Below are 26,819 nucleotides of genomic sequence, written 5' to 3'. Positions count from 1 at the left end.
GAAAGAGAAACTTAATTTAATTGTTTTTAAATTTTAAAACCGTTGCGTAGTGTGCTGTAGTATTTCGAGATAGCAGCACGTTTATACGCCGTTTGTTTTAGCATGAACTTGAACCATTTTGTAATAAACTTTATATATATTACTAATTATTTATACATGTTACTCATTCCTTTAAATATATATATATATATATATATATATATATATACTTAATTATTTAAGTTTATTGAATATTAATTCAATAATATTTTTTTATTGTGCTGCTCTGTGAAGATTTTTCCAGTAACGCCTAATAGAGACATCAAGGTAAAACTTCGATGTTGTGTTGTTTGTTGTGTTAGAAATATAAATTGTTTTTTATTATCATATATAAACAAGTGTAAATAGATTGCCAACACGGCAACTTTGAAATTACATAGTTTTTAGTTCTTTCAGCATATCATAGATGTCGCCACCGACCGTAGCACGTAAATTTACCCTAAGGTTTAAATCTAGGATAAAATTTATATAGATAAATATATAATATAGAAAAAATAAACCTGATTTATTTGACCGAGTTAAATGAAAACAAAATATACGCCATTAAAATATATTTTAACAAAATCACTAATATGTTGTAAAATGAGAAAAAATTTAACATTTTTTCATTCGAAAAAGATATATTTCTATATACAAAATTGGTACTTCAACGTTGAAAGTACGTATGATGTATCTAGACAAAATGTGTTTTAAAATAAATCCCGAAGCACACTAGCACCATCTATGATATCCTGAAAACACTCATACAGAGTGAAGTGGATTCGTTCTAAGTTTACTTGTTTATTACTATCATTCAAAAAGTCAACATAAATCGTTTAAATCGACTAGTGCACAATATTTCAATCTCGATTTAGCCAAAAATTTTGAACCGATTTTGAAAATTCTAAAATTGTTCGAGAAATATCGGTTAGAGGTTGTGCTGATTAGTTTTTGGTAAAGATCGGCCAAGCCATTTCTTCATATTCAACTACTGAATTAATAGAACTTTACTTATTGCTTGTGAGTGAGCTCATGTAATATGTAGAGTCTCGAGGTTTAAATATCTGCTCTTGAGATTTATACGCGCGGTAGATGGCAATACTATTTGGTTTCATAAGTACGATGCATAAATAACATATATATATGTTATATATGCATCGTAATAAATATATATATATATATATATATATATATATATATAATATATATGCATTATAAATGACTCAATATCATATGAAATGCAATTTAAAACGTGATGCCATTATCGTTTTCCATACAATGATGTGAAACGTCTTTCAATTACAAAAATAATATGCAATGAGGAAATAATCTTCTATATATATAAAAATAAGTCGGGTTTTCCTCCAGAACGCACGAACCGATTTCGACAATTTTGCATTCGTTGGAAAGGTCTCGGGTTCCGCAAGGTTTATAGCTAAGAAAATTAGTTGTGCATGGCATCGTACCTTAATGCAAGCTGCTGGAACTTCACGCACCATAATTAAAAATTCGAGTAATGACATTAGTGAGAATTATCAGAATTATGCTTGGTTAAGTCAACGAGCAATTCTTGCCGCAAAGAATAATGATGTACACGCACTGAATTTCACCATTCAATCAAAAATTGCTGGCGATTTGGTGACATACCATTGATTCCGACTGGTCTTCCGTTTGACTTCAAACGATTGCAATTTCCAGTTCGCCTTGTGTTCGCAATAACAAGTCGCAAGGCCATTGCTTAGTGTTTGCGGGATAAATTTCAAGTAGATTATTTAGAAAATCATTGTTTTTCATATGGGCAGTTATACGTTGCCTGTTCCGAGTTGGAAAACCATCCGCTTTGTTTGTGTTAACGTCAGACCAAAAAACAAAAAATGTGGTTTATCAAAGAGCACTTCAATGAAATGGATAATTTGTGGATTTACTTTCATTTACTAAGAGAAGTTCAACTAAAATACACTTCATTTTTGTAATCGAAATAAATTCATTACTGCTGTGCAATAAAATCAAATTTTTCCTTTTCAAATATAAAACAAACAAAAAATTTCTTCATCTTTCTCACGAAACCATCTGGTGGCGAAACGGAGTTCGTTGGGTTTGTTAGTTAATATATAAATGTGTATAATTGTCGATACTAATAAATGTGATCACGAGTATTAGTAATATGGTAATTACTAATAAACATTATTCAAAATTGTGCTTACTTACTTAAATGCCATCTTGTACAGTAGCAATCAAGTTTTACTTCAATCTTATTACTATTAATTATCTTTTTCCAGTTGGGTGCTTTATTCTTCGGCTCCGAGCTCCCCCGCGTCCGCCTCGACAGCCGCTCGCCCTGCAACCACCAACCATTCATCAACGATGACGTATCATCATCATCATCGTCCTCCAACGGTTCAGCATCGATTCTCAACTGTCACCGTTTCATCATCGGCAATAACAAATCATCATCATCATCATCATCCGATCATCAGCAAGACCGATTTTGTCTTAGAACAAAACAAGCCACAGTTCGCGAAGAGGACGAAGAAAATGATGATAACGATGATTTCACTTTAATGGCGATTATTGATGATGATAAGCAGTGTGGTGATGATTATAGGCGTCATAATAAGATGATAAAGAATAGTGATTTTTCTGATGATAGTTCTACTTTGAAAAGTGATAGGTCGGTGATGAGAAATGAAGATGGTTTCGATGATGCAAATGCGATGATGATGAAAATCAGACAGCAGCAGCAGGTCGGTGACGCAGAGATGGCGCCAGGAGATAGGTGCGTGTCGGAGTGCGTCAGCATGGGAGCTTCATCGGATTATAATAAAGGTCAGAGGAATATTTATTTTGTAATTAGTAAGTTATAGTAATTGACCAAAAATCGTTTCAAAGGTTTCTGAACATTCTGGCATACCTTAGAAAAAATATAGCTCATTCTAAATATATATTCTTGATTTTAACTTCCCGTAGGATAACGGGCCGAATATCGGAATTGAAAATTTTTACATTTCTCGACGTTTTGAAGGTTTCTGAACATTTTGGCATACCTCAGAAACTAAATGGATGTTTGTGTGTGTGTGTGTGTATGTATGTGTGGATACAAATTTCCAGTCACGTTTTAGGGCGCACGGATCAACCGATTTGAGTGGTTTAAAAAACATTCGATTCCTATTGATGGAGAGACGAGATGATTCGTTTTTGGCAAAGACAGGATCAATGGTTATAGAGGTACTTTGGAGCAAAAAGTGCAACTAGTGGGGCGCATGGCATCGTGCCTTACGGCAAATTGCAGGAACTTTCCGTACCAAAAATTATTATTTTTTTAAAAACGATTAACATTTTTGAAAAAAAAATTACTCTGAAAACATTATATTTTTGAGAAACTAAATTTTTAACAATTTACTTTTTTTCTTAAAAAAAAAAGACTTTTTGAAGAAAAATTTATTTTGAAATATTTTGGAAATTCTGAACTTTTTTCAAAGCAATCGTACTGCTTTAACGGCATAAAGACAAAATAACGAAGCGCGTAAGCGCCGCGTCGCCGTCTAACGCGTAAACATTGGTACGGAACCCATAGAAATGTAAACAAAATTTATACTTATTGTAAAAATATCTATAAAATATCTGATAATACGATGTGCATATGTCTAATGTTCATTTTTGACCGCCAAATGGCTCATTTTTTTTACTTTTTCCTCCATATCTCCAAAGTCGTTGGACCTGCCTGTTCAAAAATTTGAACAGTTCTTCATTTAGTCAATACATTATTCAAATCGGTCCGAATTATTCAAATCGGACGCTCCGTTCTCTTAAAAACTGAGTTACCGTTTTCGGAACTTTTTGCCCAGTATCTTCGGAACGGCTAGATCTGCCTTCGCCAAAAAATAATCTGCACGTCTCCTTATCAATACAAATCGAATGTTTTTTTGAATTATTCAAATCGCTTAATACGTGTTCCCGAAATCGTCGACGAAAATTTGTATCCGAACTTACATACATACACGCACACACATCCATTTTTTTTAAGGTATGCCAAAATGTTCAGAAGCTTTTGAAACGTGAAGTTATATAAACATTTTCATTTTCGATTTTTTTGCAATTACTATAACTTGCCCTACGGGAAGTTAATAAGGTTCAACTGATTTGAATGATTTAAACACAATTTTTATAATTAAACGAGTTTTCATGGGCATGTAAAGAATTAAGAAAATTAAAAACTTGGTTCGGTTCTTAGCTAAATTTTGAAATTTTGTCATATGTCAAGTGCTTGTACTAAACTTTGCGACTGTAATTAATTTTTATAATTAAACTACTTATTATTGAAAATTTATACAATTGTTTCAGTTCATTGAAAGATTATCAAAATTATGGGTAACAGTTTTAGCAAAATTCTGAACCTGGTTCGGGTCTTTGCTAAACTTTAGAAAGTGTTGGTGAAATTTCATCGTTTGTACTACTATATACACATTAAACGAAAAAAATAGAATCAATTTTTAAAAAACTTTAAAATTATTTTTATACTTTTTAAGGGCATATAAAAATTAAATAAAACTAAGAACCTGGTTTGGGTATTAGTTAAATTTCAAAAATTGTCCCATACGTTGAGCTTATGCTAAACTTTACGACTCTAATTAATTTTTATAATGAAATTAATTTTAATAGGGTTAGACTAGGAAATCGTTTTAGTCTTTGGGAAGTAATATTGGTTTGGATCTTTGCTAAATTTTAAAAAAAAAACGCTGATTAAATCTCGTATCGTGAACTAAATATTCGTGTTATCATATCTAAACAAATTGAGTATTTTATCGATATGTTATATATATATATATATATATATATATATATATAATATATATATTCTTATCTAGTAAATAACACTTTTTATCTAAACCTCAAGTGCGCATGTTCAACAAGAAAGGTATCGTTTCATTATTTCACATAAAACAGTTTACAAAACATTTCATTACTATCAAAAATATTTTCCAATCTATATTTATATGAAAATATCTTATCCGAGACTTTTATTTATTAATAATAATTAATAATTGTTTTCAAAACGCAGCTGTTTCGATTTCGTTTTAACAGAAAGTTTTTGTTTTAATAATTGTTTTAAAAGATATTTTAGTTGTTTGTGGAAAACAGAAAGTTTTTGTTTTGATAAAGATAATTTAGTTGAATGAAAATTGAGTGGAATTATTTTTAGAGTACATACAATTTTTATATTTATATCAATAGAGTTTTATAAATATTGCTATGTAGAAAATGACTTTTTAAAATAGTAGTTTTTGTGTAATTATTGTGACAATGTTTTTCTCCGAGGACAATTTGAGTATTTTAGACCTCAATGTGGTTTTCTTAAGACGAGATTCGTACAAAAAAGCCATCGAGTTTTACAGATTTTGTGATGATTCTGATTGTAAGTAAAAAATATTTATTTATTTATGACAATATAATAATTATATATTATTTTAAATTAATTAATTTAGTTGCAAGGCACTCATACACTTTTTGCAAACTGTCCAGGATTCGTGACATTTAACTTATTTAAATAACTTGAGAACTTTATTCAGGGCACTCTGATTTTTTTAGCTTAGCAGAAACTAGATAAATATTTCTTATGTCTAGTACAAATTTCTTTATATACTCTGATACTAAAATTTTGATTAAACATAGTGGCAACGTGCAATTACTCTCGACCTATTGACAATATATGGAATTCAGGACATTTTTTGTACTTATTCAAATAACTTGAAAATTTTGTTTAAGGGCCTCTAATTTTTTTAGCTTAGCAGAAACTAGATAAAATTTACCTAAATCTAGTACAAACTTCTATATATATACCCTTAAACTAAAATTTTAAATAAATTTGGTGGCAAAGCGCCATTACACTATCTAACAATTGACAGTATATGAAATCGAGGACATTTTTTACACTTATTCAAATAACTTGAAAATTTCATTCTGGACACTCTGATTTTTTTAGCTTAGCTGAAACTAGATAAAATTTACTTAAATCCAGTGCAAATTTTTATATATATTTTTATACTAAAATTTAGAATAGACTTTGTAACAACAAGCAATTACACAATATATTATACTTATTAAATAACTTGAAAATTTCATTCTGAGCACTCTAATATTTTTAACGTAGCAGAAACTAGATAAAATTTGCTTAATTTCAGTATAAATTTCTATATATACTCTAATATTAAAATTTTAAATAAACTTGGTGGCAAAACACAATTACACAGTTTTCAAATATATAGAATTCAGTACTGAAGATTTTGTTACGATAAGATTAAGTCGAACATAAAACATCATAATGACAAATATTTAGTTCATACGTTTCGACACTGCATACGTGTCATCATCCCCACAAAGAAGCTGAACAGAAATGTAATATAAATTGCATTATTTATACTAATTATGTACAAATATCGTGGTAATTTAGCTATATATAAATTGTCATCTACTTTAAGTTGTTCGTCAGTAGAGTCCATTTTTCTCTTTTTTTTGTTGTATTGATATATGTAAGGTGCGTGAATCTACTGACCATATCAGAAATGTTTATTAAGTTCTTGTTAATGGAGTGTAGTAGAGTGCAAAAATTATGGACTACTTAAAAACCAGTTATATTGAATAAACTAGATATTAATATTAGTGCAAATGCACGCACAAATCTTCCGTGTGCAATTTTTTTTTTTGTTGAAAAAATAGATGTCTATGGAATTCATAGAGTCAGGAGTTAGATTGAGTTCAAAAATTACCTGATTGTGGCAAATAGTATACGTGCAGTTGGTTTTATTTAAAAAATTTGTATGAGAGTGTAAATAGATGTTTGTACCAGATTTAAGTAAATTTTATGTAGTTTCTGCTAAGCTAAATAAAAATAAGGGCCCGGTACAAAATTTTTAAGTTATTTGAAAAGGTACCAAAAAATGTCCTGGATTCCATATATTGTTCAGTTGTGGTGTAATTGCATGTTGTCACCAAGTTTATTTAAAATTTTAGTATCAAGATATATATAGAAATTTATATCAGATTTTAGTAAATGTTATCTAGTCTGCTAAGCTAAATTTTAACTCTTAATTTGAAAATTTGCTTTATTTGACTTAAATATATATATATTGATTTTTACATAAAGATACAAATTGTATACACCTATTCTGGGAATATCATTACACTATCATAATATAATATTGTTTGCATATATATATTTGTTTCAATTAACTTATATAAGTATGAAAAGAGCTATTAAAAACATACTGCCATATGCTAAGCTAAATAAATTAGAGTGCCCCGAATAAATAATGTCCTGGATTCTATATTTTGACAATTGGTAGTGTAAGTGCTCGTTGTTATAAAAGTTTGTTTAAAATTTTAGTATTAGAATATATATAGCCGTTTTTACTAGATTTTTGTAAATTTTATTTAGTTTCTGCTAAACTGAAAAATTTAGAGTGCCCAGAACAAAATTTCCAAGATATTTGTCTAAGTTCGAAAAATGTGGGCTGATAGTATAGTGCGCGTTTTCACCAAGTTCATATAAAATTTTAGTATCAGAGTATATACAAAAGTTTGTACTAGATTTTAGTAAATTTTATCTAGTTTCTCCTAAGCTAAATAAATTTAGAGTGCCCAGAACGAAATTTCCAAGATATTTGCCTTAGTTTGAAAAATGTCCTGGATTCCATTTATTATCAATTGGCTGATAGTATAGTTAAGTGCGCGTTTTCACCAAGTTTATTTAAAATTTTAGTACTAGAGTATATATAGAAATTTATATCAGATTTAAGTAAATTTTATCTAGTTTATAAAAATCGAAGAAAATCTATATGGCCAAAACAAAATTTACAAGTTATTTGAATAAGTGTAAAAAATGTCCAGGACTTCATTCATATGCAAATATTGTTTATGGGCAGATAGTGTAAGTGGTGTTGTCATAAAGTTTATTCAAAATTCTAGTACCAGAGTATATAAAGAAATTTGCACTATTTTTTGGTAAATTTTATCTAGTTTCTCTTAAGATAAAAAAATCAAAATGCCCAAAATGAAATTTTCAAGTTATCTGAAAAAATGTGAAAGAAGGTCCCGCATCCATATATCGCTAAATGGCAGAAATAAAAGTGCGTTTGAATTAGATTTATGTAAAATTTTAGTAAGTTTTGTCTAGTTTCTACTAAACTAAATAAGTAAGAGTACCCAGAACAAAATTTCCAAGTTCACCCACTATGCTAACAAACACACTGAATAAGAGAAAAAGGAACTCTACTGACTAACAAATATTTTAAATTAATTTAAATAATACTATTCATTTTTTTTGGTTCTTTTACATTTGAAAATGATGCCAAAAAAATTTTACTATATATTAGGTTGTCAAATATCTCCCTTCCGCCTTTTTGTATTAAACCAAGAGCAAAAAAGCGGAAGGGAGATATTTGACAACCTGATATATTTATCGTTATTGATTGTATTTAATTTCGACGTAATGACTACTACATTCCATATGTGTGTATGTATGTATGTATATATTTATGTATTTATGTATCTGTTTATTATTATTATTTATATTGTTATAAACAAATTGAATGAAATGCCGCCACGCTCCAATTATGATTCAGTTCTCTTCTGCGAAATTATTAATCTACATTTATTTATTTATTGGATAGATAAGTGTTTTGTATAAAAAAGTCGATTTGTCAAAGAAATCAATTTTTTACAAAATTTTATATATTATAAATTCATTCCATTACTAATAATGTTTGTGACCGTCCAAAAATTGACCGAACTCTAACGTTTTTTTAAAAGGCGATGAACCTTACCGATAATTAATTTCAAATTATTATTTACATATATATGTATATATAGAATTTAAACGGTTTCTAGTTTATCATTTATGTTTTTTGCAAATATTACCAGTTTTTTCGCTTTTTTTACAATTTATTCAATATGTTCACGATGAACGGTAGATTTCATGTCAGAGTACGGTTTTTGTGATTAAAAGAAATAATGTCTTGAGGCAAAAGTAATATTAATGGACTCGGTAAAAAATATTAAATCATAGAATAGAATTAATATAGAAAAAATACAGAAATTATAGTTGACTGTGGGACTCCATAATTTTACAATCTATGAACCGATCTTTTTTATTCCTTTTTATTTACTCGGACAGCTTGATATCGGACAGTAATAACATCACAAAATATAAATGTAGGTAACTGTTTAAAAATATGATCTCATATAAAAATAATGATATTATTAAAGTAGAACTTTTTTAGCCTTATACATAAAAATAATGATATTATTAAAGTAGAACTTTTTTAGACTTTGGTTAATTAAGATTCGTCATTGAACGATGACGTCACTTGGTTAGTGTTGACGCTTTTGGTCGTTTTTTGTTTCAAAACGAGAAAATTTGTTATTAACTTCCCGTAGAGTAAGTTATAGTAATCGTAAAAAATCGAAAATGAAAATTTTTGCATATCTTTACGTTTCAGAGATTTCTGAACATTTTGGCATACCTTAGAAAAATTGGATGTGTGTGATACAAATTTTCATCGAGGATTTTGAGAGCACAGATCAACTGATTTGTATAATTCGAAAAACATTCGATTGCTATTGATGGGGAAATGTGTTGATTAGTTTTTTGGCAAAGGCAGGTCCAGCCGTTTTGAAGATACGGGGCAAAAAGAGCCAAAAATGGTAATTCAGATTTTAAGAAAACAGAGTGTCCGATTTGAATGATTTAAAAAAACATTTTTTTTGTATTGACAAGATGGAGAACTGTTTAAATTTTTGGGAAGGCAGGTCTAGCGGTTTCGGAGATCTAGTAAAAAAAAATATTGCACATCAAATTATCAGATATTTTATAGAGATTTTAATAGTAAGTATAAATTTTGTTTATATTTTTATGAGTTCCGTACTAATGTTTATCCGTTAGACTGCGACGCGGCGCTTACGCGCTTCGATATTTCGTCTTCTGGCAGCTAACGCAGTGCGAGTCAAAATTTCCAAAATATTAAAATATTCAATTTTTTCAAGAAATTTAATTTATTTCAAATTCTAAATTACAAAAACTTAAATATGTATTTTTTATAACTTCTCAAAAATCTTTAAAATTTTTTTCAAAGTTTTGAAATTTTTCGCAAATTTTTTAATTTTCATTGCGAGAAGTTTCCGCAAAATGCCTTAAGGCACGAATTATCTTAAAAAAATTATAAATCGTCATGTGGAATTAATTATATTCAAAACATAAATCAAACATATAAAAATGTAGTGGCATTTAAGAAACTAAAGTTTCTATCTTAGAATCGAAATTATTTTTATAGGCAACACTAATATAATAAAGTAGTAAACGGGTTGACAGGTAAAAAGATACAAAGAGAGAGTTTAGAATTCCAAGTACAATGTGTGCTATCAGGCAACCCTAATAACTTTGCATCATTTTTCGCACAATCGGGCAACACTGTCGCCAGGATAATTACAAACTTGTTCCGATCAGAAAAATTTAAACCAGTTGTTATTTAAAGATTATTGTTTAAATAATTTAAAGACTGTTACGACTGAAGGATTTTCTTTTAATTGATATGTTTTTTTGTTTACCCATTGTACAGTAGTGCAATGTAAGGAATTCATAAAGTAAGACAAACGACAGAGACTCTATTTAATGGAATGATATTCGTCTACGACTCGACCTTAATTAATATACCAATGGTAAAGTGAAGTCACTCGAACTCGAACACATCTCAGCAAGATGCCGTCATTTATTTTTATACTGCTCAATTAACGATCGAAAGACAAATTGTCCATTTATTTATAAGCGACTGTTAAAAAAATATTGCTCTTAAAAAATCGTTTGACTGATGGACCGATTCTGCCGCATAAGAGACAAATGTTATGGCAAGGCTATGTTATGAAGAACTTTCCATACTGAATATTGACAAAAGCCATGCGGTTGGTGTGCAATCAGGCGTGTTTCTCAGGTCGTCAGAAACAAAACCTAACCTAGAAACCGCAACAATGTCAAAAAACGATGTTTGATAACAGGGTCTTTCTGACTCAGCTTCATAACATACGAGTGCGAATATAGTCACTGTCTGAAATTATTCGGGTGTTGCCTGATGGTGCATAATTGAAATCCTTAGGGTTGCCTGATGGCACACAATGTACCTGGAATATAACACTTTGTTTGAAAAGTATTTTTGTTCTAATTAATATTGAATATTGTCTTTTATTGAAAATTTTGTAAAATGTACAGATACACATTTTTTAACTTCCCATAGGGTAGTTATAGTATAGTAATTTTTCGACGTTTTGAAGGTTTCTGAACATTTTACTGGCATACCTCAGAAAACTAATGGATGTGTGTGTGTTTTGTATGTCCGCATTTTGTCATCCACGTTTTCGGGCGCACGGATCAACCGATTTGAATGGTTTAAAAAACATTCGATTCCTATTGACAGTGAGATGTGCTGATTAGTTTTTGGCAAAGGCAGGCCCAGCCGTTTCGGAGATACGGAGCAGAGTGCAGAAAATGGAAATAGAGTTTTTGAGAGAACGGAGCCTCCGATTTGAATGAACTAAAAAACATTCAATTAGTAATGATTGGGAGAAGTGTTTGTTAGTTTTTGGCAAAGGCAGGCCCAGTCATTTAGAAGATACAGAGATAAATATACAAAAAATGGCAGTTTTGAGAGAACTAAGCGTCCGGTTTGAATGATCAAAATAACTTTCTGCTCGTATTGACAAAATAATTGTTTTTGAGGATAAAAAATTATTACATCTTTTTTTATTTTCCATAAAATATTTTTGTAATTTTGGATTAAAAATTTAAAAAATCACCCAGGCTAAGCACAGTCTAAGCGCCACTCTGGTACAAATGTTTACCCAAGTGCGTTAGGACTGTTTGGTTTTGGAGCACTTTTCCAATTTTGTGAAAACTATTGAAAAATGTGAAAATGCCGCGAAGCTAAGCACAGTATAAGTGAAAATGTCGCACAGAACTATCCGCAAATGCGTTCAGACTGTGACTATACGGAAGAACTTTTTCGATTTAGTGTAAATTAGGCAACTATTTTTTTTTTGAAATTGAATTCGAAATGAAATGACGATTGTTAATGTTCCGGAGATAAATTGATTGATTTATGATTTACATTTGATTTGCTCAGATATAACAAGATAATGCAAAAATAAGGAAAGTTACCGAGTATTTGTAATAATATATTTGAAAACGATTAAAATTTCTCGAATATTTCATTACGGTACGGGAAGTTCCAGCAATTTGCCTTAAGGCACGATGCCATACACCACTAGTTCATTTTTTCTTGTAAAGAGAGGAGGGAATTTGCAGTACGTCTACGTGAAATGCATAGTTAAGTGTTCTTGTTCATAACTGTACAATAAAAGCAAATGATATGCTCGATTGGACTTAACTGTATTATATTTATTATTATTATATTATATATATATATATATATATATATATATATATATAATACAGTATAATACAAAATGCATTGGCTCGAGTATAAGTTCTGTATGGGCTGATTTTACTTCACAACTTAATCGTGAAATAGTTTATATATATATATATATATATATATATATATAATGAAATTTATAAATGTATATATCTATCTAGAATTGCATCTGAAGAAACGTTATAAAAATGAATCTAGGAATAAATTATAACTGTGAGTGAAACTACTCTAATAGTGAAACCATGTAATTGAATTGTGATTTCTCGAAACACGAATTCGCAGAGAACAATAATAATAAATAAATCATAAGTAAATTAACAAATGATAATTATGTTATATTTAAAATAATTTCCACTTGAAAAAATTATCACCCGAAAAGAAATAAACTACACGATGTATTATTGGCAATATGTATATAGGATCCAGGATGTTTTTCAGTACTTTTTCAAATACTTTGAAAATTTCGTTCTGGGCACTTTTATTTATTTAGCTTAGCAGAAACTAGATAAAATTTACTTAAATCTGGTATAAATTTCTGTATATACTCTGATACTAAAATTTCAAATAAACTTTGTGACAAACGCAATATCACTATCTACCTTGGACAATATATAGAATCCAGGACATTTTTTATACTTATTCAAATAACTTTAAAAATGTATACTAGACACTCTAATTTTTTTTAGTTTAGTAGAAACTAAATAAAATTTACTAAAATCTAATACAAACTTTTATATATACCCAGATATGAAAATTTTAAATAAAACTAGCGTGAACACGTGGAATATAAATTCTTTTAAAAAATTATGTAATTATTGGTAACATGTGTGTAATATATATATATATATATATATATATATATATATATATATATATATGTATGTATATATGTATATATGTATGTATATTTGAATTATTCATAAATTGTATGCTTACTTGAACAAACCCTTGAAATATATGCAGCCTAAATTTAGCCATGCATGCAATTTATTTATGCATATATATATATATATATATATATATATATATATATATATATAAATGTCTACCGGTCACCTCTAAATAAATGTAGAGTCTTACCTAATTTTTATAAAATAATAAAAACGAGTGTTACTATTTTTATTACAAGTGTTCTACAAATTTTACCTTTGTCTCATCATAGAGAGACAAGAAAACCACTGGGTTGCGTTATAGAACTCTTTAAGTATAATTCTGATAATAAAAAAAATTGTAATTTTTATTCGTGTAATATTATTATATAAACCATATACATTTAATTCAACTGTTTCAAAATAAAAACTTGTCTTAAGTAATTTTTTTTAGTAGTTTTTATTGCAACTGTCAACCGAGCAGCCATGTTGAAATTGAAACGTCAAGTTAATCAAATTAAATATTATTGTTAATAAATATACTTCTACTGGCTTTTTTATATAGTTAATAATAAAATAAAATGTAATTGATATATTTCTATATTTTTGTTTGAGCGTCACATTTTGTTTGTTATAAACTACTTTAATAAAACAGTTTTTTTTTAATCAACTGTCAACCGGCAGCCATGTTGAAATTGAAACGTCAAGTATATTTAAATAAATATTGGTAATAAAAATACTTCTACCGACTTATTTTCTACAAGTTGCTGCATAATATGACATTTTTAATCTCTAAATTATTTTAAGATATTAAAGTAAATTTTAGAAATTTCAAGTTTAACAAAAATTTGTACAATTGTCAACTGACAACTGTTATGCGGCCATGTTGAAAGTGAAATGCCAAAAAAATTGAATACTATCAAGTGTAGTTAATAATAAAATAAAATGTAATTGAATTATACATTTCAATATTTTTGTTTGAGCGTCACATTTTGTTTAGCATAAAAACTACTTTAATAAAATAGTTATTTATTTTGAATAATCAACTGTCAACCGAGCAGCCATGTTGAAATTGAAACGTCAAATTTAATTAAATAAATATTGTTAATAAAAATATTTCTACCGACTTATTTTCTGCAAGTTGCAGTATAATATGACATTTTTTCAATCTATCAAATATTTTAAGATACTAAAGTAAATATAAAAAAATTGAAGTTAAAAGTTTTGCAACTGTCACCGCCATTTTCAACAGCCATGTTGAAAAAATTAAATATTATTTATAAAAAGTATATAGAGCATGCATTTATATATTGTCAATTGTAAATAAAATAGTTAATAAATGTATGATTTATTTCGATTTATTCCAATCAGCTGTTTCAAAACAAGTATGTATGTGGTTTCTAGGTAATGTGTTTTTATTACCGTTTCGTTCTGTTTTTTATTTTTTTTTTTGTCTATCCCTCACGCATTTTATTTTCGTGTTATAAATATAAATGCACTTGCACCATGGACGTGTGGTGACTGCATGTGTATATGTATATGTAATATCATCTAACCTAGAAGAAGAGATGTTTTATTGTACGGATAGGTATTGGTTTAGGTATAGGTATAGGTGTCCTTTTCGAACCTGTGTGTTTGGCTGAACGTAAACATACTTTTCTAAATAGGAATAGATGGAGAGCTGGTGAGTAGATTACCTTTTTTTAATTTTTAAGATCGGATTTAGTTTGCTCGTCAGTAGTGTTCCTTTTACTATACTAATTGGCACAGGTTTTGCGCCTGTTGTCAGTAGACTCATTTTTTTAGAGACCGTTTATTGAATCACGTGATCGAATTTTTGAACTTCTCCGATATTTTTGGCGATATTTAAATTAACGCTTTCCCCTTATCCGATCAGTAACTAGAAAAAGCGTATTTTTAGTAATTAGAAAATATCGTAAAATTTTTGAATCTTTTTCAAAAAGTGATGATTTTTTTTAATCTAGGTAAAAAAAATATCCGTGATATTTTCCTCCTTATATTATTAATGGGCACCCCCATATTATTATAGCTTGTTTGGCATTATTTTTACTCTTTTTTTTAATTTTCTGTTGTTTCACAAGAGTTTGCTCATTAGTAGAGTTCCTTTCTTTCATTTATTTAAATTTCTTGTCAGTAGACTTCTTTTTCTTATTGAATGCCATTACCTTCTCAGTTGAAGTCTCTTTTCCTATTGTAATTTGCTGGTCAATAGAGTTCTTTTTAACTTCCCGTAGGGTAGTTATAGTAATCAGCCAAAAATCGAAAATGAAAATTTTTGCATTTCTCGACGTTATGAAAGTTTCTGAACATTTTGCTGGCATACCTCAGAAACTAAATGGATGTGTGTATGTGTGTGTGTGTTTTGTATGCCCGCATTTTTTTGTCCACTTTTTCGGGCGCACGGACCAACCGATTTGAATGGTTTAAAAAACGCTTGATTCCTATTGATAGGGAGATGTGCTGATTAGTTTTTGACAAAGGCAGGTCGAGTCGTTACGGAGATGCGGAGCAAAGAGTGCAGAAAATACAAATCAAGTTTTTGAGAGAACGGAGTATCGAATTGAATGATCTAAAAAACTTTCTGCTTCTATTGACAAAACAATTGCTTTTGAGGATAATAAATTATTACTTTTTTTTTTATTTTCAATAAAATATTTTTGTAATTTTCGATTAAAAAATTCAAAAAATTACTCAAACAAAGCACAGTCTAAACGCCACTCTGGTACATATGTTTACCTAAGTGCGTTTAGACCGTTTATGTACTGGAGTACTTTTTCAATTTTGTGAAAACTATTGAAAAATGTGAAAATGCCGCCAAGTTAAGCACAATTAAGCAAAGTTAAGTGAAAATGTCGCACAGAATTATTTGCAAATGCGTTTAGACTGTGACGATACGGGAGCTACTTTTTCAATTTTGCGTAAATTAGACAACTATTTTTATTGAAATTGAATTCGAAATGAAATGACGATTGTCAATGTTCTGGAGATAATTTGATTTATTTATAATTTACATTTGATTTGCTTTGATATAACAATAAGGTAGCAACAATAATGAAAGTTACAGTATTTGTAATAATATATTTGAAAACGTTTAAAATTTCTCAAATATTTCATTACGGTACGGGAAGTTCCAGCAATTTGCCTTAAGACACGATGTATTTAGATGTTTTTAAATGTATTCAGATGTATTAGATATACAATTCACAATTTTACAATTAAATAACAAAACAACCAAATATAAAATACAAATGATGAAATTAATTTTGTGTCTTGATTTTATGAAACTTGATATTGCGTCTTCGTTTAGAGCATCTTTAAAAGTTGAGGTCCTATATATCCATTAATTTGCAGAAATTATTAAAAAGTTTAGAAGCTTTTCTGAAAAAAAAGAGCAGTATCAGAGATTACAGCTAAGTAATACTTAGTTATAGCCAAAAATTTCTGTATTTGTAAGATATCACATATAATTAGTAACAATAGATATTTATAATATGAAGGGGATGGTATCACTGTATTTTTTGAAGTCAAAATTAATATATTCAAAAATGTCATAAAAACTGTTGGCTTTTAGTAATTTAATCAAAACGTGTGGAATTTATGATTGCTTAGTTGACGTATTTGTAAAGGTAATAAATTGAACAGTTTAATACCAAAACCATCAATTGAATTAAAAGTAGTATTGAGCTTAAAAGTCGATCCTTTGATAGTTCTATTTCTTGTGACATAGTGGGAATCAGACATGGAAGATAAATTAAAGTACTGGGGATTATTTTTTATAAAGAGAAGTGTAATAAGTAGGATGCCATACACCACTAGTTTATTTGCTAATTTAAAAAGTCTATGCTAACTGTTTCATACGTATAACAAATATACTCGTCACTACACAAAATTCTGCCACACGAGTCCAATCCAATTATTACAAAGTATTAAATTTTGCAATTGTTTTCCACCTCGCCAGCTCTCTGTCTATTATCTGCCTTCGCTCGCACACCTTTAAAGCGGCCGCGTGTTTATTTCAAGAAATGATCTTGTGTGCGTGCGTGTCGGGTGCGTATCGGGTGCGTGTGTGTGCGTGTTCGGTACGGTTATGATGATGGCGTTGCCGTTGCCGTGTTCAGTCAGAGGAATCCGTTCACGGAGGCGGATCGCGAAGGAAATTCGACGAAATTTAGAAATTTAGATACGAAACACTACTCAAATTGTTGATAATAGACATTTAAGTAATAAGTAAATAATTATTAATTTATATTATATTTGTGGTTGCAAATTGGACGACATAACTGACAAATTGTTGCAAAGTGTTACGGTGTTGAAATGTCTGTGTTGTGTTTTGTGGTTAGAATTTGGTGTTGAATAGTGCTAAAATTAGGATTTATGTGGTAAATTTATTTAATAATATTAAAATCAAAATTCACTAAAAATGGTACGTTGTGAAAAGTATTTTCAACATTTAAATTGTTTTTTAATTAATTTAATTTAATAAAACTAGATAGTGGTTCGTTAGGGTTAAAGAAGAGCTTTTTGGTGTAAAATAATTTTAAAATAATTCATTCTCTATTTTTTCTAGTAATTTATATTCATATTGTTCAATTAAGTAATATATATATATATAAAATTTATATATAAAATTTAATTATTCCGTAAAATAATCTTGTGTTTTTTTCGAGTTAAAATCTTCAATTTTCAAATTTATTCAAAGTAATTTATTTAAAACTTGAATAAATTTGTTATAAGTCCTAAAAATCTTTTAATTAGAATTTTGGTAAAAATGTTTTTTGGTTAAAACCATCAGATCGTAAACACAGAAACAAATGCTATTTACTCTATTTTAGTTTTTTCCGCACTCAACAGAGGGTGTACTGTGCCTAAATTCATCTCTCGTTATAAAGTATCTTATAATTTTATACCTTCTTCTTATATCATTTTTGTGAAAAAATATTTGTAATTTAGTTTAAATTATATTCTATACGCCTATATTTTGTTCCTATTTCATTTATCAAATTAATCAGGTTCATTTATCTAGAATTAAACCGAGGGGTGAATTTACGTGCTACAGCTAGTGGCGCCTCTATGGAGTGGGAAAACTATTAAAATTGAAGTAACAGCTAAAGAAAATACTTCTTTTATTCAATATTCAACAAAATTTGTTATTTTTTTTTTTTGAATGATATTTTTAAAATTGTTATGAAACTGGAATTTTTGGTCTTAAAATTTTTACTAAAAAAATCAGAATTTATTGTTAAAACTTAAATAATTTAAAATCTAATACTTAATTTTATACGTGTAAATTTTGTTCTCATTTCGTTTATTCAAATTGATCAGATTTATCTTTTCTATATTATATATTTATCTAGAATTAAACCCAAGGGTAAATTTACGTGCTAGAGTTAGTTGCGCCTCTATGGGGTGGGAAAACAATTAAAATTGAAGTAACAGCTAAAGACCATGTATTTATACTTCTTTTATTATTATTACATAAAATTTGTAAATTTTATAAAATTGTAATAAAACTTAACTTTTAAATTGTCATGAAATATCCAAAATTGTCTTTTTTTGTGTAAATAATTAAATATTTAATTGAACTTAATTAAACTATTGAAAATTATTTTTAGCATAATTTTAATCAAAATTTAGTGTTAAATTTAAATAAATACTACTTAAAACCTTTTTTCATTATTTATTTCAAAACTTTCATTATTTGTTTTACAGAATTAACGTAAAACTTGACAAATTAATATTTTTAATATATTTTAATCAGAAATTTGTATTTTAAAATGTTCTGCTTTCAACCATCATTTAATTAATTAACCACGTACACAAAATTCAACTTATAATGTCGTTTTTATTTAAATAAATTATGATAAATTTACAGAAATTTTGAAACAATTGGTAATAAAAACAGGACAAATATTTTAAATTCATTTGCAATATTTTTTTAACTAACACGAACTAAAAGTATTAAAAAAATTACTGTAATTTTTTTTTCACACAATTTAAATGAAAATTTTACTAAATAATGCTAATTTAAGCATTAAACTTAATATATCAACTTTTTCACATTTTAATTTATTTTTATATCTAAAATTATTATTACAGGTTGATTTTTAACATTTGTAAATTGTGTAAATTATGTGAAAATTTTCAGTGTTAAATCAAAGTGGATGATTTTTCAAGTGTTAGAAATATTTTTTCAAAAAGTGTTGGAAATCCTGAGGAATGTTTTTGTGCTTTAGTGGTAAATAAAAAATTAGTGGTATATTTGTATGGTAAAAAGGGATTTATGTATTTTTCACTTGTTGCTCCGTTTATAATTATATATATATATATATATATATATATATATACAAGTATGTGTACACTGCCCTGAATATTTTAATTGGCAATAAAAATTAATTTAACAATTAATCTGTATAGTTTTACAAAGCGAAACATTAACCTAATTCTTTCGAACGAGAATTTTTTAACAAGATTTCACTATTTAGATTTTTCTTATAATAACGAACACTTTCAAATGTTATTATTATAATAAAATTTGTTTAATTTATTTATTTTATTGCTTTATTGCACTTGCTCAATTAAATTAATTGAGAAACAAAGATGGATGAATTTAATATTAAAAAAATTTAGAAACCAATAATAATATAAATATATTTTACTCTGTTTTAGTGTGCACTCAACAGAGGGTCTACTGTGCCCAAATTTGAAAAAACTGATTTCCTTACCATAATACACGTTTAGTTTGTTTTTATTATATTATTTTTGTGAAAACATATTTGTGATTTAGCAGAAAATTAATTTTATTTGCGTGTATTTTGTTCTCATTAATTAGGTTTATCTTTTCTTTTTTATGAATCTTATCTAGAATTAAACCCAGGGGTAAATTTACGTGCTACAGTAAGTGGCGCCCCTATGGAGTGGGGAAACAATTAATATTGAAGTAGTGGCATAAATTAATACTAATATTAAGGACATTTTTAAATTTCTTTGCCCCCAAAGGCTCAAATGCTTTTAAATTAATGAAAAATATATTTCTAATAGTTTTAGCTCACATTCAGATAGTCCGCAATTTAATTAAAAGTTTCGTATATATATATTTTTAACATATATTATTAAGTAAATTCTGGCGCCATCTGTGACAGTAGACTTGTAATTTTGATGGCAATTTATTACTGATAATTTGAGTGTCAAAATCACCAATCAAATAAATATTTTTATGCAAAATTAATTTTGATGCCACGATGAATAAATATTTCGTTAAACAGTCCACATGGATATAATTAGAGGTTAAGTGTTTTACAAATATTTTTAAGTGTCTTAATATTTGAGTTCACAAATGCTATCACAGATGGCGCAAGAATTTACTTAATGACATCTGTTAATAATAAATATACGAAACTTTTAATTGAATTGCGGACTATCTAAATGCTAATATTGAGAGCTAAAACTTTTGGAGAATATTTTTGTATTAATTTGGAAGCATTTGAGCTCTTGGGAGCAAAGATATTCGAAAATGTCTATATTAAGGACCATCTTAATATATATATATATATATATATATATATATATATATTATATTATATTTGGCTCAGTCCACATGACTATGATGAATCATAGATTCGAAATTGACCTAGCCTTCGTCGTCTCCTACGCAATTGTTTATATTTAAATATTTAAACACAGATGTATATCTGATAAACAAATTGTAAACAAAACATTTACAACAATCGACGATCAACTATTTTCTAAACATTCAACAATATTAGTTGGAACATTAAAAATAATTCAAAGTCTTCGCATTGCACAAATATATAATGGACAGAGAAATTATAATAATAATATAAATTATTTATTTGTATATATATATATATATATATATAACTGTTCGTTTGATTTATATCATTGTCATATTTCAATTTTTTTTAAATGATTGTTAATGTAATTTTTCCACTTTTATTATTTATAAGGTTGTCAAATATCTCCTTTCCGCCTTTTTGTATTATAAACCAAGAGCAAAAAGGCGGAAGGGAGATATTTGACAACCTAATATTTTATTTTTTTAGTCAAATTTCTGAATGTCAAAATAATTTCACACTTGATAATTTTTCAAATATAATAATTTATATTTCCATTTCTTTAAATTATATTTTCATTTATCACTTAACGTTATATATTAGAATCATAAATTTTTGTTTCGGTTTGAATTGTTTGAACTGGGCACTCTAATTTTATTAGCTTAGCAGAAACAACATTAAATTTAGTAAAATACCATATAAATAATTTTATATATTTTAATACTAAAATTAGGAATAAAACGAGTCGCAACGTTCAGTCTTTTGGTCATATATGATTTCGAGACATTTTTTACATTTTTTAATATAACTTAAAAATTTTGTTCCGGGCGCTCTAATTTTATTAGTTTACCAGAAACTAGATAAAATTGACTAAATTTCCATATCAATTACTATATATACTTGGATACTAAAAACTTTAAATAAAACTAGTTGAAACACGAGTTTGATTATAACTAACATATAAAACAATGCCGACTAATGCTCTTCTATACTCCGAATACATGGATGGGCACATTTTTTTACATTTTTTCACATAACTTGAAAATTTTGTTCTGAGTACTCTAATTTTATTAGCTTAGCAGAAACTAGGTAAAATTTACTAAATTTCCATATCAATTACTATATATACTTAGATACTAAAAACTTTAAATAAAATTAGTTTAAAACACGAGTTTGAATATAACTAAAATGTCAAACAGTCTCGACTTCATTTTGCTAATAAGGAATATATGGACGGGAACATTTTTTTACAATTATTCATATAACTTGAAAATTTTATTTTGGTCACTCTAATTTTATTAGTTTATCCGAAACTAAACTAAACTAAAATTTACAAAAATATCATATAAATTATTTCATATACTTTAATACTAAAATTTTGAGTAAAACTAGTTGCAACGCTCAGCCTTTAGCCATACAGTGTTTCGGGATATTTTTCTACATTTTTTTACATAACTTAAAAATTTAGATCTGCACACTCTTAATTTATTAGTTTAGCAGAAACTAGATAAAATTTACTAAAATTTAGTAAAAACTTCTATATATACTTTAATACTAAAATTTTAAACAAGCTTGTTAACAACTCGTAAATACACTATTTATCTATTGGCAAATCCAGGACATTTTTTTATACTTATTTAAATAACTTGAACATTTTTTGATTAGATTTTTTGAACTGTAAAAAAGAATTCCATTCATTTCAACAAAGCATTTCAGTGTTGTTTTCTTACTTTCAAATTTAAATGAATTTTCTAAAATTTTAATGTTTCTAATATGAACGGAGATTTGTATTGTAGTCTATAACCTAAGTTAGATATAAATGTATATGAGGAGACAATGAAATTTAAAATCGGTTCAGTAGTTTAGGAGTTATTAGGTTGTCAAATATCTCCCTTCCGCTTTTTTGCTCTTGGTTATATACAAAAAGGCGGAAGGGAGATATTTGACAACCTATTATTTTCGGACAAACATCTTGACCCTCACTTTATATATATATATATATATATATATATATATATGTATATATATATTTTTATTATAATCTTAGGGTAGGTTAGGGGACTAGATTAATTCCATCTCGATTCAGGGAAGAAAAGTGTGAAAAATTTCTTATTTTCCACACGAGTTCGTTAGCTTAATCATATATATATATATATATATATATATATATATATATATTAGGGTGGTCCTTAATATGGACATTTTCGAATTTCCTTGCTCCCAAGGGCTCAAATGGTTCCAAATTGATAAAAACAATTCTCTGAAAGTTTTAGCTCTTAATATTGTCTTTTTGCTAGAGCGCAATTCAATCAAAGTTTTGTATGGAAAGAGCATGGAAAAATAATCAAACATTTTAAAAATGTGTTTTAAATATAACTTAGCAAGCAAATGAATGAGTTTTATTTAAAATTCAATCCTCTAAACTCTAAAAAACCTGTTTTGCAGAGCGTCGAATTTTTAATAAAAAATGACACAAATTGTCACTTTTAATTCATTTGTCGCCAAGTTAAACATATTTTTTTTTTAAATTTTCAAAAATGTTTTCATGCTACTTCCATACGAAGTTCGATTGAATTGCGCTCTATCTAAACGTTAATATTAAGATCTAAAACTTTCAGAGAATTATTTTTTATCAATTTGGAAGCATTTGAGCCTTTGGGAGCAAAGAAATTCGTAAATGTCCATATTAAGGACCACCCTAATGTATATGTATGATTGTCTGTTGTATATATACAGTTCTGTGTGCATTATGAAAATATCCATTCGGTTTGTTTGCAAATGAATAATAATTGGTTTTGTTTGATTTTCAAATATTTATAAATTTCTCGAATTCTTTTGCCTTGTGAGATTTTACACATGTGCACGGAATACGTCTTACAATGGCGCAACATATGGCGACATATATATATATATATATATATATATATATATATATATATACTAGATGACCCGACAGACGTTGTCCTGTACCCACCTCTACGTTTTTTTAATATCCTATACTAATATTTATACCGTTCAGTTAAAAATAATCATTATTGTTTTTCGAGTTACTATTTACACCAATATATGAGTGATGTTAAATGTAGTACTGTTTCTAATAAATGATTATTCTCAATTCCCACAGTTAACACTTTAATTATCCCTTTAACAAATATTAAAATATGTTCAATAAAATTATATATTAAAAATTATACACTGCGATTTATAGAACAAATTTATTTCCAATAGCTCAATTTATTTTATTGAATTTAAAGGTTATACAATATTTTTAGACATGCCTGTAGATGTGGATGTTTAAATGAATGATTTTTTGTTTATTCACGGCTAAAACATTGACTTTCTAAATTTAGCACCATGTATTTATTGTCATAGCATAGATACACGTGTTGAAAATTGAAATCTTTTAAAAAGTATAACAAATTCAGAAAAAATTAATATATAGCACGCGGTCAAGGTACAATATCACCTTGGATTTTTTTACCCAAAATAATTGCTTCAATAATGTTGCCTACAATTTTTATAATTTCGTACCATATTTTAACTGGCTTTTAGTATTTTAAGATCTAAATTGCATTTTTCACACTAATATTTAATATACATTATTACTTGAGTTCATATTTGAAGTGAATTAATTTGTCAAATTTTGTTCACATGTGCTCTATTCAACCTACTATCAACAAATTTATTGCAGTAAATGGAGAGGAAAAAAGCGTATGCCCAGCTAATCTTAATCTAAAGTTCAGAAGTGAAAACAATTTGCATTTCGTCACCACCCCCCGCATTAATTGGATTATAATTTTTTTAATTCTGATTTTATCATAACTTGTATATACTATTTTAAAATTGATTAAATAAGCTACAACTTTCTCTATCATAAATTTTACCGTAACTTCTCTTATTTGAAACGGCGAAGGGTTAAAGGGCTCGAAAGACACTCCGGTTGGACAGCCGCGCACTCTTTAAACAATTAGAACTCTATCAATATTTGTGTAACAAAAAATAATAAAAGCAATAATTAGTCTGAAAAATACCTTGAATTTTCATATATATACTTTTTACGTATTCTTTCAGAGATATTATAGTGAGAAATTGTTTTTTTTTAATGGATTTTTTTATGAAATCATGAGTTTTTTGAAAATCGTTTGTACTAATGTTATGGTATTTTCTAGAATCCATCAAGATCTCTCAAACCAAGTTAATTCTAGATGGAAAACGATTATTTTTAATTTTGGTGGAAATGGCACTCATAAACTATTTGATTTTATCTTTATCTTTTAATTGCATGATAGCTCACTCATTTTACACGCAAGGAAGTACTTTCTTTTAAAGCTTATTTGGAGAACTATAAAACCCATTTTCATATTAACTTAATATTGTTCCTGAACACTGTACGATAGCGATTATTAGGATTTTTATTGATATAATTTTATTTTTATTGATAAAAAACGCAAAAAAGAAACAAATTTTCAGTAGCCAACTTGAAAAGTATGTGCTTCTTTGAAAAACATTATTAAACATTTTTGTCTTATAATTAGTTCTTTTATCCACACCAAACGTTATTACACCACTGAAAAGAAAGGGCATCCCCCCGGGTAGTGCAAAGGAGTCTAAATTGTTTTCACTATTGAACTTGAGAGTAAGATGAGCCTAATTCCAAAATTCCAAACGAATTGGAAAACAGTAAAAAAAAGTTCAGACCCAAAGCGCTCATTGAGTAAATATTCCGTTCAAAATGCCAACCATATGAATTTTTGACACAATGTAACTTCTAAATAATTTTTTGAATAAGTATTTTTTTTGTATTGTGACTTAGTATAGTGAGGCAAAACGACTGCAAATTGAATATTTTTGAGCGCAATCACTTATGGCTCGCCCCCATTGACGAATTCGTACGGCAAATCAGTTCGCAAAGTGCGCAAACAAAATTATTGCAAGCAAAAGCAAACCACGCGCACGTTGAGAACACGATTCGCCGTGCGCGTCGGTCGCATGCGCAGACTGTCAACGCATGTTATATTATTTGCATCTTATATTAATTTAATTTTTGGCACATCTCAGCTTCTTTTTGGCAATAATAAGGTAGACATTACATTTTCTTTATTTTTAATCGTGAATTTATTATATTTTAATATTGCCTTAGCCTATAAGTGAATAGAAATGTTTGGCAAATGACAGTTGTCATTTGTTTTTAATGTCAAACCATGCCTTAAATATTTTAAAGGTCAAACAATGATAAGCGGTTTTTTGTAATTTTTTCCATTTATTTCTACAATCTAACTATATTTCTATGAATCAAAACATTTTAGAAAATTTCCCGAACAAACTTCACGAAGATTCATAAAAATCCGAATTATAGTTTAGGAGGATTAATGAAACTTACATTGTTACAGAAGAATTTTATATATAAGATATATATCTAACTCTATTTTTAATTTTTTGTCTATATTATATTTAAAAAATGACAACTTTTAGAATAAGATCATATGTCGAAACATATGGAAATAATAATTATATATTTCATTTTGTGCTAAAGAATTTGGTTCATATTATATATATATATATATATATATATATATATATATACACCTAAGTCTGTTTTTACACGGTCTTTTTGTACACGGTTTTGATATAACACGGTTTGAAAATTGAATATTTTTAGTTTTTTTACACGATTTTATTCCATTTAGCACGATTTGAAATTTTATGTACTTAAATTTTTTTGTCAAATTAAATTTTTGCGAAGTATGTCGATATCACAAAAAGTTTATGAAAGAAAAAAAGTCTGAAACCATCGATAGTATCGATAGTTTGCGAACACTAGCTTAAAGATTTGAGTGAATTCCCCTTTAGCGCGTACAAACAAT

At 27.8% G+C, this 26,819-nt stretch overlaps 1 protein-coding gene across 2 annotated transcripts in view; it reads left to right on the top strand.

Annotated features, from left to right (window-relative positions):
* Positions 1 to 2,319: 2,319 nt before the first annotated feature.
* The window catches only part of LOC113363921 (probable Ras GTPase-activating protein), a 201,414-nt gene continuing 176,914 nt past the window's right edge, over positions 2,320 to 26,819 (top strand). For both annotated transcript variants that reach the window (XM_026606403.1, XM_026606402.1), the window contains exon 1: positions 2,320 to 2,844. In XM_026606403.1, coding sequence (XP_026462188.1) covers positions 2,580 to 2,844 — 265 coding nt within the window. In that variant the 5' untranslated portion in view covers positions 2,320 to 2,579. The remainder of the gene's footprint in view (positions 2,845 to 26,819) is intronic.

The sequence above is a fragment of the Ctenocephalides felis genome, unplaced genomic scaffold (genome assembly GCF_003426905.1).
Source record: "Ctenocephalides felis isolate EL2017-DRISC unplaced genomic scaffold, ASM342690v1 CF-g0.4_SCAFFOLD_00845, whole genome shotgun sequence".
NCBI classification, from domain to species: domain Eukaryota; kingdom Metazoa; phylum Arthropoda; class Insecta; order Siphonaptera; family Pulicidae; genus Ctenocephalides; species Ctenocephalides felis.
This window is presented reverse-complemented; position numbering and strand designations above follow the sequence as displayed.